Source organism: Somniosus microcephalus, chromosome 21 (genome assembly GCF_052327205.1).
Source record: "Somniosus microcephalus isolate GS21.2 chromosome 21, FLI_Smic_1.0, whole genome shotgun sequence".
NCBI classification, from domain to species: Eukaryota; Metazoa; Chordata; class Chondrichthyes; order Squaliformes; family Somniosidae; genus Somniosus; species Somniosus microcephalus.
In genome coordinates, this window is record NC_141007.1 from 43,985,797 (window position 1) to 44,002,335 (window position 16,539).

At 46.4% G+C, this 16,539-nt stretch overlaps 1 gene segment (V, D, J or C); it reads left to right on the forward strand.

The window, feature by feature from the left end:
* Nucleotides 1–8,965: 8,965 nt before the first annotated feature.
* The window catches only part of LOC147102753 (Ig kappa chain V region 12F2-like), a 36,619-nt gene continuing 29,045 nt past the window's right edge, over nt 8,966–16,539 (forward strand). The window contains 2 exon segments of the V gene segment in view: nt 8,966–9,071; nt 15,727–16,065. Of these exon segments, the coding sequence occupies nt 9,005–9,071; nt 15,727–16,065 (406 nt within the window).

Genomic DNA, 16,539 nt, shown 5'->3' on the forward strand with positions numbered 1-16,539 from the left:
GGGGGATTGCAATGTGGTTGGGGGCATTTTCAGGTAAGGTAACATCCTGGAACAGAATGTGCTGGAAAAAAAAGTACAGAACTTCCATCAAATTGGCATCAGACAAAATTTACACCACATCAGAGTAAACGTTTGCAACATTCAATATTGTTTTGCTAATGCACAAAGGCGTATGAAAAGAGTGTTCCATTTACATCAAGACACAGCAACAAACTAATTGCAATCATTAGTTGTTCGCAAATGTATTGAGTGATGAGCTGTTTCATAGAACAGGAGTAGGCTATTCAGCCTCTTGAGCCTGCTCTGCCATTCAATTAGATCATGGCTGATCTGCACCTCATTCCATTTGTCCATCTCTGTTCCATATCCCTGGATACCCTAACCTAATAAAAATCTATTGATCTCAGTTTTGAAAGCTCCAAGTGTCCCAGTATCCACAGCCTTTTGGAGGAGAGAATACCAGATTTCTACTACCCTTTGTGTGGAAAAAGTGCTGCCTGATGTCCCGCCTAAATGGCCTGGCTCTAATTTTAAGATTATGCCCTCCTTTTCTTGATTCCCCCACGAGAGGAAATAGTTTCTCTGTATCTACTCTATCGAATCCTTTTAACATTTTAAACCCCTCAATCAGATCACCCCTCAATCTCCTATATTCAAGGGAATACAAGCCAAGTTTATGCAACCTGTCCTCATAATTTAACCCTCTAAGCCCCATTTTCATTCTGGTGAATCTGCGCTGCACCCCCTTCAAGGCAATATATCCTTCCTGAGGTGTGGGGCCCAAAACTGAACGCCGTGCTCCAGGTGGGGTCTGAGCAAGGCTCTATGCAACTGAAGCATCACTTCCTCCCCTTTGTAATCCAGCCCCTTGAGATAAAGGCCAACATTCCATTAGCCTTTTTGATTGCTTTTTGTACCTGTCTACTAGCTTTAAATGATTTGTCCACTTGGACCCCCAAATCACTGATCCTTTAGATGTTCTAATTTCTCACCTTTTAAAAAAAAACTACTCCGATGTATCTTTCTTTGTTCCAGGGTGGATGGATGAACTCTCACTTGCCCACATTAAGTTCCCATCTGCCATAATTTTGGCCACTCACTTAATCATGAATACAAGTTCACTGAAAATTAGACTTGATTTCAGGTTGGTAGGATGCATGTTTCCTCTCTCTCTCTGTCTCTGTGTTTGCCTTCTTGCTATATCGCTCTCTGTCTTTCTCTGCAATGCTCTTTTGTAAATGAATATATCAAAATCCATCGTAAAAAAATTGATCATAATTCAGCATCAATTTGGCTTTAAATCTGAAACCTTGCCCATTATAAGAATGATGGACATGGGATGGGGGAGAACAAACTTGTGCAGCGTGAGTTTCTCCCCAACATACCCTCCCTCCTTTCCCCCCTGAGTGACACCTCATCCTCATTGATTTCAATTTTCACCTCTGTGAAGAACCTAGGAATATTTTTCTACATTAAAGGCACTGTATAAATTTTGTGTTGTCATTGATATGCCATCAATGACTCAAAGACAAGGATTCAACTGAAGGCTTTTAATCACTAAGAACATAGCAGTATAGCAGGTCTTCCCACATCGGGTTCGTCTGGTAGTAAGTGACTCATACAGCTCCTGAGACCTTTATATGGCAAAAGACAGGGGCGTAGCCAATACACACAATAGGAACAAAAGGGGGCGGTTCACAATACAAGCAGGTAAAATACAAGCAGGTAAAATACAAGCAGGTAAAATACAAGCAGGTAAAATACAAGCAGGTAAAATACAAGCAGGTAAAACACATGGGTTGATGAAGGCATATTTCATCACATTCACCCCTTCTACAGATTTAGTCTGTCTGGGGGTGTGATAGTCCTTCCTGAACGTCGCAACAGTACCTCGGGTTCCGACCGGGAGTCTGTGGTGCCCTCCTGGGCATACCCATGTGCTGGGGGTGTTGCAGGTACTTCAGGGGGTGGTGAGGATACCTCTGGGGATGGTGGAGGTTCTTCTGGGGGTGGTGGTGATGGGTCATCGTCGTCGCTTCCTGCCGAGGCGAGGTCCTTTATGGACACGGTGTCTTCACGCCCGTCGGCGTGCTTGACGTACGCGTACTGTGGGTTTGCGTGGAGTAGGTGTACTGCCTCCACGAGGGGATTCGTTTTGTGGCCCCTCACATGCTTCCGTAACAGGACTGTCCCTGGGGTGGAGAGCCACGAGGATAGGGATACTCCTGAGGTTGATTTGCGGGGAAAAACAAACATCTTCTCGTGGGGAGTGGCGTTAGTAGCAGTACACAGTAGCGACCTTATCGAGTGGAGTACGTCTGGGAGGACCTCCTGCCAGCGGGAGGTGGGGAGGCCTTTAGACCTTAGTGCTAAGGTGACCGCCTTCCACACTGTCGCGTTTTCCCTCTCCACTTGCCCATTACCCCGGGGGTTATAACTAGTGGTCCGACTCGTGGCTATCCCCTTTGACAGCAGGTATTGGCGCAGTTCATCGCTCATAAACGACGCCCCCCTGTCAGTGTGGATGTAGTTAGGCATGCCGAACGTGCAAAACAGGTTGCCGAGGCACTTGATGACCGTGGCACTGGTCATATCTGGGCAGGGGTAGGCGAATGGGAAGCGGGAGTACTCGTCCACAATGCTGAGAAAGTACACATTGCGGTCGGTGGAGGGGAGTGGTCCCTTGAAATCTAAGCTCAGGCGCTCGAATGGCCGTGTAGCTTTGATCAGGTGGGCTCGGTCGGGTCTGAAAAAACGGGGCTTGCATTCCGCACAGGTGCGGCAGTCCCTGGTCATAGACCGGACCTCCTCGATGGAATAGGGCAGGTTACGGGATTTTATAAAGTGGAATAGCCGGGTGACCCCCGGGTGGCAGAGGCCATTGTGGAGGCCCTGTAGCCTGTCCCCCTGGATGCTGGCACACATCCCTCGTGATAGGGCGTCGGGGGATTCGTTGAGGGCCCCCGGCCTAGAAATTATGTCATACTCAAACGTGGAGAGTTCGATCCGCCACCTGAGAATTTTGTCGTTCTTGATCTTCCCCCTCTGTTTGTTGTTAAACATGAAGGCTACCGACTGCTGGTCGGTAAGCAGGATGAAGCGTTTGCCGGCTAGGTAGTGCCTCCAGTGCCGCACTGCCTCCACTATGGCCTGGGCCTCCTTCTCTACCGAGGAGTGCCTGATCTCGGGCCCTTGGAGGGTTCTTGAGAAAAAGGCTACGGGCCGCCCATCCTGGTTGAGGGTGGCTGCTAAAGCGAAGTCGGACGCATCGCTTTCGACCTGGAAAGGGATGTTTTCGTCCACTGCCCGCAGCGCGGCCTTCTCAATGTCGTGTTTAATGCTGTTGAAGGCGGCATGGGCCTCGGCTGTGAGCGGGAAGGACGTTGATTTCAGGAGGGGACGGGCCTTGTCGGAATAATTGGGGACCCATTGGGCGTAATAGGAGAAGAACCCCAGGCACCTTTTCAGGGCCTTGGGAGTGTTTGGTAGGGGTAGCTCCCGTAGGGGGCGCAATCGGTCGGGGTCCGGACCGATTTCCCCGTTTTCCACCACGCAGCCCAGGATGCAGAGGCGCGTGGTGCTAAAGACACACTTATCCTCGTTGTAGGTGAGATTGAGTCTGAGGGCGGTTTTCAGAAATCTCGCGAGGTTCGAGTCGTGGTCTTGCTGGTTGTGGCCGCAGATGGTGACGTTGTCTAGGTATGGGTAGGTGGCTGTTAACTGGTTCTCATCGACCATGCGGTCCATCTCCTGCTGGAAGACCGAGACCCCATTCGTTACCCCAAAGGGGACTCTGAGGAAGTGGTAGAGACGTCCGTTCACCTCGAAGGCGGTGTATGGACGGTCCTCCGGCCTAATGGGGAGCTGGTGGTATGCCGATTTTAGGTCGATGGTGGAAAACACCCGGTATTGCGCGATTTGGTTAACCATATCCGCTATGCGGGGCAGAGGGTAGGCGTCTAGCTGGGTGTATAGATTAACCGTCTGGCTATAATCTATCACCATCCGTTTCTTTTCGCTACCCTTAACTACTACTACCTGGGCGCGCCACAGGCTGGTACTGCATTCGATGATACCCTCCCGCTTGAGTCTTTCTACTTCCGACGCAATGAACCGTCTGTCCTCCCAGCTGTACCGCCTACTCTTGGTCGCTATGGGTCAACAGTTGGGTGCGAGGTTGGCGAACAGAGAGTGCGGCTTGACCTTCAGGGTAGCCAGACCGCACACTGTGAGGGGCGGCTGGGACCCACCGTAGGTAAGCGTGATACTTTGGTGGTGGCACTGGAAGTCCAGACCCAAGATCACGCTCACACAGAGATCTGGCATTATCAATAGTTTAAAATCTCTGTAATCATTGCCTTTTACCGACAACATAGCCGCGCAGAAACCTGTAATTTTTGAGGTATGAGTCTTATCGGCCATGGCGATTTTGCCCTGTGTGGGGACTATCGTTAGAGAAAGTCGTTTTTCCAGGCTAGGATGAATAAAGCTTTCGGTGCTCCCGCAGTCAATCAAGCATTTAACCTTGTTCCCGTTTACCTCTATGTCCATCATCGATTTAGACAACGGATGTGGCCTGGATTGATCCACTGTGATCGAGGCCACCAGTGGGTTCTGGAGGTCTGTGTAGTCGGGGCAAGATGGTGGACTCCATGAGGGTGGACAAGATGGCTTCCAAGATGGCCGCTCCCACGGCGCGCACGCGGCGGTGGTGGAGTTGGAGGCGGGGTTCCCTCTGCAGACTTTGCTGAAATGTCCTTTCTTCCCGCATTTAAAACAGGTGGTGCCCTTCGCTGGGCACAGATGCCTGGAGTGTTTGTCCTGGCCGCAGAAGTAGCATTTCGGGCCCCAATGCATCGCAGCAGTAGTGGGGCTCCTGGGTGGGGGCTGGGGCTCCGATGGTGCTGGGCTGGCCTGAGGCCTGGGAGGTGAAGATGGCTTCCAAGATGGCGGCCCCCACGGCGCGCACGAGGCGGAGTGGGCCGCGTGGCCTGAGGAACAGGATTCAGAGTTCCTCTGGGCCATATCCAGCGATCGCGCTATATCTATAGCCTGTTTTAAGTCCAGTCCCTCCTTTTCAAACAGTTTCTGCTGAATATAATTTGAACTGAGGCCCGCAATAAGGGAGTCTCGAATCAGCTCCTCCGTGTACACGATGGCAGACATGGCCTTACAGTTACAGTCTCGGCCCAGTACTTTTAGGTTTAGTATAAAGTCCTCTAGTGACTCACCATGCCGCTGCGTGCGAGTAGTCAGAAGATGCCTGGCGTACACCACGTTTATTGGCCGCGCGTAGTGGGCCTTCAGGATGGTGCAGGCCTCCTCGTAGCTGGTGGCATCTTGGATGAGAGGGGAGACCCGATGGCTCACCCAGTTTCGCAGGATTCCCAGTTTCATGTCTCCGGCAGCGGTTTCGGCTGCGACTATGGCAGTGGATGAGTTTGCAATGAAAAATTCGAAGCATTGGAATCAGTGTCCGAACTGTGTGGCTGCGTCTGAGGCATGGGGGTCCAGATCCAAGCGCTCTGGTTTCAGGAGTCGATCCATCTTGGTGTTTTAGTGATTAAAATTGATATGCCATCAATGACTCAAAGACAAGGATTCAACTGAAGGTTTTAATCACTAAGAACATAGCAGTATAGCAGGTCTTCCCACATCAGGTTCGTCTGGTAGTAAGTGACTCATACAGCTCCTGAGACCTTTATATGGCAAAAGACAGGGGCGTAGCCAATACACACAATAGGAACAAAAGGGGGCGGTTCACAATACAAGCAGGTAAAATACAAGCAGGTAAAATACAAGCAGGTAAAACACATGAGTTGATGAAGGCATATTTCATCACAGTCATCTTGTGCCACTTTACCCCATCCACCACCTTAAACATTCACTTGCTCCACCACTGGCGTACCGTGGCTGCAGTGTGTACCGTCTACAAGATACACTGCAGCAACTCACCAAGGCTTCTTCGGCAGCACCTCCCAAACCCACGACCTCTACCACCTAGAAGGACAAGGGCAGCAGGCGCATGGGAACACCATCACCTCCAGGTTCCCCTCCAAGTCACACACCATCCTGATTTAGAAGTATATCGCCGATCCTTCATTGTCGCTGGGTCAAAATACTGGAACTCCCTCCCTAACAGCACTGTGGGAGTACCTTCACCACATCTTCCTGCTTGATTGTCTTCCTTGCTTTTGTAGATGAACAGTACCTGGACTTATGGGATTGAGTCTTGCCCCTGCTTTGCTGCCAGAGGATATTTCTTCTGCAAAGAGATTATGAAGCATTACCACATTACTAACAACCGCCTCATCTCGGGTGGAAGCTGAAGCGAGCAAATGGATAAGACTTGTGGTAACTATTCTTAAAATGTCACATTCAGCACAAGCATGATGGTGGTAGTTGTGATGTTGCCAGTCATAGACCACATATCTCTCTGCAGTACCATTTAGCATGAATTTTACATTTAGTCTGCTGCCTCTGAGCTATGGGTGTGTTTAACGCTTATGAAAGGATGATATGAAAATGTTAACACTTGCTTTAGGAAGGGGGTCAAACCTCTCAAGAAATAAAGAAGAAAAGCACTTTTAAGGAAATCTTCTGGGTTATGCAGTTCTGCAAAAATAGATTGCTCAGGAAATACAGCTTCTAAATTATATGGAGAAGGACAGATTTATGGGAACTACTGTTGAATCCATTGAGAGAAAATCATCCTATAAATACCTGAAAAAGGAAGCGTGAGAAACTCCTTCAGAAAAAATGACTATCTTTCAGTTCCCTGTTAAGTAAAATATTGTATGTCACAACAAAGATGCATATAACTTGTTTTGGCAGTGCCTGGTCTGCTGGACAGCCATCAAGTTATGGTGTTCAAGCTAACTTTTAGGGTCGCCCTTTTAGAACTGAGATGAGGAGGAATTTCTTCTCTCGGAGGGTCGTAAATCTGTGGAATTCTCTGCCCCAGAGAGCCGTGGAGGCTGGGTCACTAAATACATTTAAGGTGGAGATAGACAGATTTTTGCAAGATAAGGGAGTGAAGGGTTATGGGGAGCGGGCGGGGAAGTGGTTTTGAGCCCAAGATCAGCAATGATCTTATTGAATGGCGGAGCAGGCTCGAGGGGCCAAGTGGCCTATTCCTGCTCCTATTTCTTATGTTGTAACTTAATGCCTAACATCAACACAAGATGATCGTCGTAAGATTGAGATAGTTGCTTTAATAACATGCCCAGGTTACTTTGTAATACCTTGTGATTTGATTGGCTGAATGGAACAGTCTTTGGAGCTAGGGACTAAGGTTAATCGATGTGAGCTACACCTCAGGATTGGGCACCATACCTGTGTAGGAAGTGCAAAAGAGGCAGGCTAAAATCTTAAAAGTAAAGTCAATAAGAAATGAGGTAAAATAAATGTTAAAATAAGTACGAACTAACACGAGTTAAAATGATGAAAATAGAAAAGACGAGGAAATGGTTGCACAATAAGGTGGGGAGCGGGAAACTGAAAATAAAAATCAGTAAAATTTGTCTTTAAGTTTTTCAGTGTCTATTTCAGAAATATAACTTATTGGAATGATTAAGCTTCTGCTGACATTTGAGTGACATTATGGCCCTAACAGAGAATTTTTCAACATCATGGTGCACCAGCTGAATCTTTTTATAAAAAGGAAAGCTGTTTGAACCAGGAAGCACTGAATCCCCCGAGGCTGCTGGCAATCTGAGAATTAACCCCCGTCACTGCATCACACAATTCTACACTTACTGTAATCTGCATATGGGGAGGTGGAAGAAGAAAGAGGGTGAGAGGACATCCAGGGATAGAGACTCACTGGAGTGAGTTAAGGGCAGACCCGAATGTCAATTCCTATTTCTGTTTGAACATAGGCTTTTGTACCTAACGCAGAAATTTGTGCTTTTGACAGTCTGGTTGGAGCAACTTTATACGAGTAACAAATGTAAATAAGTTTGACACCGCTTAATCCTGTTTACCTAATGATAGACTGCCTCGAGAAAATAGTAAGTAAAGTCCTGCATGATTAACATGGCAGTTTTACACATTTGTGGGTTCTTTTATGATAAACCTCAGTTTTGTTGCTGCCTCCTGTTTGCACGCTAAGCAGCCGCCTGCATTGTTGCACGCTGTCGGATCACCACCTGTGGTTTTGAAGTATTATTGGGACATCATTTTTGAGATGGGGGAGGGGGGGGAGATAGGGGGAGGTGGGTTCAATGATTTATTAAAAATATTCACTGTACTCCATTCACTCCATTTTGAGTTTAGGTGCAGCATTAAAGTTTTTGGGTGGTTTCTGATGTTAAGATTCCCTCCTGATGCCCAATGGCTATCTCCACCACAACAAAAGGCTGATTTTAGCACACTGTGAACTCCTGAATCTGTCAAACATTCCCCTTTTCCCTTATATATCTGATGCAAATCATACTTCCATTGATTTCAATGGAATGAAAATCAGGCAGATTTTACTACTGTTCCACCAGCTTACCAGCCGAGCAATGAAGATGACAATTTAGCCCGAGATATTTTTATTTACTCAAGAATGTTAGAATAAGCTGCTCTGTGCCTTGGTTCTTTCCTCTCATTCTATTTTACAACCTGTGTGAAATCATGTTTCCAAGCCTTGTACAAAGGAGCAGCTCATTGCATTTTAACAGCTGTCAAGCCCATACATTCTTGAAGTTAAGTTTCATGCACTTGGTCAAGTTCTGTGTTTACTGGAAATGTGGCTCACAAATAATTACAAGGTTCAAAATTTTCAGCTTAAAACATGGCTGTATATTGATTCCAGCTGATGTGATTATGCACAAGCATTGTTACCAGCAGTGCATAGAATATTAAACCGTGAATTTTTAGCAAGTGTTTTTAATGAAATGTGTTGTAACATTGTGGTTTCTGGTGTGTGGGTTGGGCTGACTCTTCAGCGGAAATTTAGATAGATATGTACCAGTGCTTTCCAAAATGTGTTGACAGAAGTAAACTGTGAATAATAAGTATGGCTGCACAAATATTCCACCTTCTTCAGTTCCTTTTCTTTTTAATGATTTCTGGAGAACAGACAGGTAGGAGATGGCTTTGCTGTGAAATCTTTCAAATGTTTAATAATTGCGGTATATTATACTCAAAGAAAATGTTCAAACTCCATTAAAAATTATATTAGTCTAAAGTTATCTGACGCACTCAATCTGTCTTTGGGATTCTCTTCAGAAAGCCCTCTGCCTCGGTTCAGCTTTAAGACTCTCTCTAAAACCCACCTCTTTAACCAAGTTCTGGATCACTCCTCCTAATCTCTGCTCTTTGGCTTGGTGTTGGGTTCCCTCACACCTCTGTTGGAGAACTTTGGGACATTTCTCTACGTTAGAAGGACTTTATAAAAGTGCAAGTTGTTGTTCTATTATGTGGCGATGTGATAACTTGAATGTGATTTTGATTAAAGCTTAGAATGATGAAATAGAACTATTTTAATATTAAAGTATTTTTATTTACATACCAAAAGTAAAATGTTACAAATAGAGTTCTTGGCAGAACAGCGTTGAACAAATGAAAATCTCTGTGTGATGAAGAAGCTTAAACATAGGACATGCTTCAACAACCCTGGCGGGACTTTTTAGCTTATTAAATATGAAAACTGCAATCAGTAGGTATAAAACAGTCAGCTTTCATAGACTAAGATATGAAACACTCTTTCCGTATTTCAATCCTGCAATGGATAATTTATAGAAACCATTTGCATTTCAACTGAAGTGATTCAACTGAAACTAAGCTGACTTTTTACTAGTCGAGCACATTTGCCCTCAACCTGGCATTTGTTGATAAAGAGGTTCAATAAAACTTAGTCAAATTTCTTTTGTTTTCCATATATAATTTTAAAAAGTATTTTCAGGTGTAATGATTTTTTAGAGCAGAAGTGAGCATTATGTGTGTACTGCCACAGATATATTGCTAAGTCTCTTCAAAATAATTTTGATTAAATTCACAATTTCTTTGACACCGTGAATACATCCTTAAGTCCTAATGTACTTTATAGGAATACTATTAAATGCCTGACCGTCAGCTCAGCAGCAACGATGGCACCGATTGAACTGTTATAACTTTCAGAATTTGTCAGTAAGTTGACAACTAAACTACGATCTTTCGTTGCATCAGAAAATTCGGGGAGTATATGACAAACAGCACACGGCAAAAAAAAATTATTTGCCCACATTTTCCCTCAAATGCTAAAACATAGTTAGGTCTTCCTCACTTAATACCTGATTAGAAGTACAGGCAAAACACCCATTGCAGATTATGCACTATCAGAAAAACTGTGATTAATTTGAAAAACTGAAAAGGTTTTCAGTGCGCCTGCCCCTCTTTGCCCCGTTTCAAGGTTTTTTTTTAACGTGCAATCTCAAAAGTGAGCAAACACTTTTAAGTTGAACTAAGAATATTCTATTTTTGCCTCTCTAATAATTGAAGCTCCAGCCAAATGTGTTTCTGAAAATCAAAACCACCGTCAGTTAACCCAACACTATTTTTGGACATGTGGCACCCAGCTCTTGAAATAACTAAGTGTGTGTTACATTTGAAATCCGCCATACAACAAATATTCTTATAAACTTTCCACCAAACTGCAGTTTAGTGGAAACCTAAGAATATTTGTTAAATGACTCGTTTTCAAATGTGACGGTCATGATTGTTTCAAGAGCTGCGCAGGGATGGTAAGGAAATTGAGAAGGTAGTCTTGGCATGGCTGCTCGTGCACACATCCTAGTGGCTGGCCAAGGATGTCATTGGTAGCTGTATGAGAGTAGAGTACCTGCTCTTCCCTTTTGGACAGGGAAGGTATATGGCGTGAGAGTAATCTGACCACCTAGACATAAGCAAAGTTAATTTTCAATGTTATTTTTCAGGATACATGCCTCACTGGCAAAGTTGGCCTTTACTGGCCATCTCTAATTGCCCCAAGCTGGCGGGGTCCTCTTTAAATATGCAGATCAGGCTCTGTTGATGTCATTGGGGCCCAATCCGCTATTTTAACTAGAGGCCTGAGCGGAGGATCAATGATGGCTTCCCCACCAGACCAAACCTGTCGGGAACGGGATCGTGGGTCAAAGAGGCCCAGGCAGGAAAGTTTTTAAAATATTTTTTAGCTTTCCTTGTGGGGCCAGGAGGAACAGCAGTGCACTTCCGTGCGCCTACACTGCCGCCCGCCCCCACCCCATTGCCCTTTTTGCCATTGCCCCTCACCACATACTTCACTTCTAGGAATCATTCCCATGGGTCCCTGGCAATGACCTCCTGCCACCCGAATTTCCATTCCCTTCTGGCGCCAATTCAGTGATTTCTGCCGGGTCCAGGTGGAAATCGGGGCCTGGATGTGGAAATGAGGCCTGGGAGTTAAAATCACTCCGGGCCTCGACATGTGAGCTTGTTGCCGGCCCATGCCTCTCGCACAGACCAATCCCACCCTGATTTAAAACCGGGCCCCTAGTGTTCCCTACAATCTGCGATGTACGTGTTACTACCCAAATATCTACTGAAAAGATAGTACGACCCAGGGATGATAACAGAGCACCCTTGCCCCATATAGTGGTCACGGAAATACAATTCAGTACTGCTACGGGTATTCTCCTCTTTACAGAAGACGGGTATAAAAGCTATCGAGATGAGAGACATCTTGAAGCCATCAACTGGTTTATTTTAGATCAATTATATTGAATGAATAGTATAGAGTTTTTACAGTGAGGACAGCAAATTTCTTGTGCTCCTCAGTTATAGAAAATAATAAAGATGCAAATATCAGATAAATATAGGAATCTTCTAAAGCTGAGCTATACAAAGCTAGTTGGTTCAGTACCTTTTTAATATGCAGACTTGCTAGAACGGTGGCATAGTGGTTAGCACTGTTGCCTCACAGCGCCAGGGACCCGGGTTCGAATCCGGCCTCGGGTGACTGTCTGTGTGGAGTTTGCACATTCTCCCCGTGTTTGCGTGGGTTTTCTCCGGTGCTCCGGTTTCCTCCCACAGTCCAAAGATGTGCAGGTTAGGTTGATTGGCTATGATAAATTGACCCTTAGTGTTAGGGGGATTAAAATATGTGGGGTTATAGGGTGGGATATGTGTTGGTGTAGGGGTTACGGGGATCGGGTGGGATATGTGTCGGTGCAGGCTCGATGGGCCGAAATGGCCTCTATCTGCATTGTGGGGTTTCTGTGATTTCTGTGATTCTGTGAACACTGCTTCCTCTGTGGCTGTGGAGGGATAGAGAGAGCACCAAGGAAATGTTTCTGTCCATGCCTTAAATCTGTGAGGTGAAGTGGGGTTTGACTCACTGAGCTGTCAGTCAAGATTACTACCCTTTGATGTGTGGGCATGAGGCATTTTAGCATCTGCCTTAGCCGTTCCCCTCATTATGCGATGGAGTGGTGTGATACCTAGGGCTTGATTTTAATAGCCCTGAGGAGGCAGGTTTGGAGGCGGGTCTGTTGGGAAAATCAGGAAAAATGGCCTGCCTCCATCCCACTCCCACCCGATTTTCCTGAGTGTCTAGTTAGCCGCTCCCAAACTGAACCGTCTCCAACCGGTGGGACAGGTAATTAAGGCAGTTAACAGCCTGTTAACTGCCTTGCTAATCCTATTTTGATAGTGGTTTCCCATTTTCCGGTTTCTGGCTCCTGCTTCCCAACTAGTCAGAAACAGGCCAGGTTCAAGGAAATGAGTTGCTGGAGGACATGATTTGTATGCATTGGTGGAGTGCTTTAAAAGCACCCCTGAAACATGGCTGACACTCAAATGCAACAACTTTGCTGTTGTAGGTTTGGGATAACATTTTGCACATCTACTGACCTTGTGACTGTTCAAGCTGACACCCATCTGCAGTGTGACCTGAATGGAATAATTTCAGGCCACTTCGACAGTGCGCTTACAAGATTGTTACCTCAATTGAAATCTCTAGCAAGGGGATGGGAAACATTTATGCCCTCTCATTCTGGTCCTCATAATCGGAGGAGCAGCAGCCATGTGGCTCACCACATATCTTCCTGTGAAGAGGAGTAGGAGGAGGACGTGGGGAGCCTTGCGTGCCCTGTTGTGACCAATGCAGCATCCCTCCAGTTCACTGCTGCCCGTCAACCAGGGTATGCACACTGCCATGCCACACTACCATAAGCTTACTCTTCAACCATAGGTGGCCACCATATGGTTCTGTAATTGCAGGCGACAGTTGTCCGACATCTTACTTCATCTCTGCTATACCCTCTTATTTCCTATCACTTTTACCATCAGCATTACAAATGTAAGTCACCCTGGGCACTCAAAGTGCTTTTGCCATTTCCAAGAACACATAGGCCACACAATCAACTGTTTACCATAATTTATCTTTAACACATGACAAAATATATCAACAACAGTTAGAAAAAAAAGAAACATCACCCAAGTGAGTCCCTTTGTGACTATAAGTGCTTAATCTTTCTCTTATGTGTGCTTCTACGTGGTGCTTCCCCTGTGGCTTCAGCAGATGTAGAGGCACCTTGCTGACTAGGATGCTGCGCCTGCTTAGATGCCTTTGGCGGACGTCCTCTGGGTTTGGGAGCCTGGGTGGGCTCTTCAATAGTTTGCTCTTCCTGTGGCTGTGCAGGGGCTGAAACAGCCATCTCAGTTGTCTCTGCAAAGTGTGTCTCTGACCAAGGGCTCTGTAGTGGCATGGTTGTGCTTTGAGAGGAGCCCACACTTCCTTCTGTCCTGCCAACAACATCCCTCTCTTGGGTCAGCCGCACCTCAGTGCTGGCAAGTGGCAGGAGAGCACCTGCTGCATTTCAGGGGGGCCATTAGGACCCGTATCTGCACTGGCAGTCCTCCTCAAAAGGACGTCCATGAAGCTCTGGTCTCTCTGCTCAATAGCTGCCCATCACTCCTCCAGAGATGTCATTCCATTCTGAACAGTCACCATGGTGACTTATTTCCTCCATGGCCATAGCCATCCTTTCCATGGAGGTTGCCATCTTATCCATGGTGATGCGTTAATGGCCATTGCCTCCACCACGGCAGTGCTGATGTTAGAGATGGACTCCTCCATTCTCTCTACACTCGTACTAACCCTGGAGGCAAACCCTTCCAGAGACTCCTGCACTTGTTCCTGTATTTCCCGAGACGCTCTTTTTCTGGATGGCCCCAGAGGCACAGCATCTGCATGCAGCTCAGCAGAGCTAGGAGAGTCCTGCGACCTCCACAGAGGACTCTCCACTGCTGTCGCTGTCTCCACCATCTGCTGATGCTCTCTTGTGCGCTGTCATAGACCAGGTAGGTGTTGCTGCGCTGGTGCTGGGTGCGCTGAGTCCTGGTGACGCTACTCCCTCAGAGGCTTCAGGTTCATCTGAGGAGTCATCTGGCTCTTTGTCCTGGATCGTGGGGAGGGGGGCGCTCAATGGTCCTGTGGGAGAGTAAAGGCTTGAATTAGACATCTGATATTGATGTAGCAGACACATCCTCTTGAGCAGGTGTTACAAAGTGATTCTCTATGAACATCATATGCCATTGCTTTCTAAGAGGGATGAAAATCTATTACGTCACCTGCTTCCTCTAGTGTGCCCATCTCTCCAGCGCCCATTTCCAGGGCCTCACCACCTCCAACAATCTCGTTTGCTGCCTCCTCAGCACTGGTCAATGTTCTCTCCCTCTTATTGTGGGCTATCTTTTCCTGCAAGGAGGGACACAAGCGGTGTTTCAGCCACAATGGTGGAGTGAGTGTGATTAATCCCTACTATAGAAGCTTTGCGGGAGACGAAGATGGAGTAAGGTGCCAAGAGGAAGAAATCTCCCTGTGCATTGTTAGTTGTTGTCATTGCACATGAGAGCGAGTCTAAAGGGTGCAGAGGCAGGATGCTGAAGTGATTCAGTACAGAGACAGAGATGGTTAGGAAAGGGTGCAAGAGAAGTATGAGTAAGGTGGGATGTGAAGGAGAAGGCTTACTAAGCAGAGTGCAGGTGATGAGAAGAGAAGGGAAGCAAAGTGAAGGCAAGTGAGATGGGATACTCACTTTTGATAATCTCACAAGATCATTAAACTTTTGCAGCACTGGATCCATGAGGGTGTATAAATGCACCTTGCGCTGACCTCCTGAGCAATGCGCAGCCAGGCTGTCTTGGTCTGCTGAGGAGGCTTCCTCCGGCCATCAGGAGGGAAGAGAATCTCCATGCGCCCTCTGACAGCATCCACAAGAACTTGGAGGGGCTCATCATTAAACCGAGGAGCTGCCTTGCCTCTGGAAGAAGTCATAGCTTTGAAAGGAAGTGCAGGAAACCACAATGGAAAGGCTTAGGCTGGAAGGCAGCTTTAAAAGCTATTATGACATCATCAGCGATGGCCAGCCGACCCGATCCCACTCATTGGACCATCCAGCGCACCTCCATGAAATTAACAAGCTAGTTTAATAAAAACCGCAACTCTGCAGCTGATCCTACCGGAAGCGGCTCCCAAACCCGCCCACCATGCAACCCGACGCCAACCCGCCTCAGGAATTAAAATCGCGGCCCTGGACACTCAGATGATGCAAGGGAGCCATCTTTCTCCAGTGACATGAAATGTTAGAGATTACCCTCAATGGTCCCCTCTTTCTACACCTCTATTCTTTAATTCAAGAAATATTTACACAAAGGGAAAGTTTTGTTTGAGAATTGATGATCGCATTCAGAGCTTTCTGACTGTACTGACGATATTTTCAATTGTGTATTTTACAGATGTCCGTGTTTCCCAGTCTCCTCTCATTAAACAAGTGAAAAATGGAGAATCAGTTTCAATAAACTGTGAATTTTCATCCACAGAAGGGACCCTTGTAGGCACCTATTTAAAAAGGAACTTTTCAAATCCCATTGATCTGATCTATGTCCACAAACAAGGTAATACGATAGACGAGTCATACAGGAGTCGTCTTGTGTATGAAGGAGATCTGAAAAAATTCACCATAACCCTCAAAGATCTTCGGGAAAATGATACGGATATTTACGTCTGTGTCTTTGGACTGAGACTTGGTGAAGTATCAGACCGATTCGGACAAGGAACAATGCTTTTTGTCTCAGGTATGTTTAATGTTTCAAATGTTCATCTGACATAATTTACTGAAATGAAACTTTTACTTAACAAATGATGTCCCAGAATTTGCGGTCGAGATGACGGTGAACTGGCAGCGATCGCAGTCAATCTGCCTTTGAAACTGACCGCACCTTCGGGATTTGGCGCAGGCGCTTGCGGAAGTCCCGAAGTTCTGGTCGGTCAGTGACAGCTCCGAAACAGGCTGCGCTGTGCACTTCCGGCAGAGCCGGCAATCTGTGTAATCAGCCAAATCAGGGAAACTGACAGAAACTTCGGCTCTTCCACAGTAATTACGCTGTTAGATTCCCCACTAAAAGTTAGACCCAAAGGGATTAGGTGTAACTGGGGTTTTAACAGAGTTGTTACTGCTAAACAAATGTTAAGGGCCTGGAAATCTTCTCGCTGCGCCCGGTTGGTAACTGCTTAGCACCAAGTTAGCGCCCCCTGGAGGCGCTAACGGG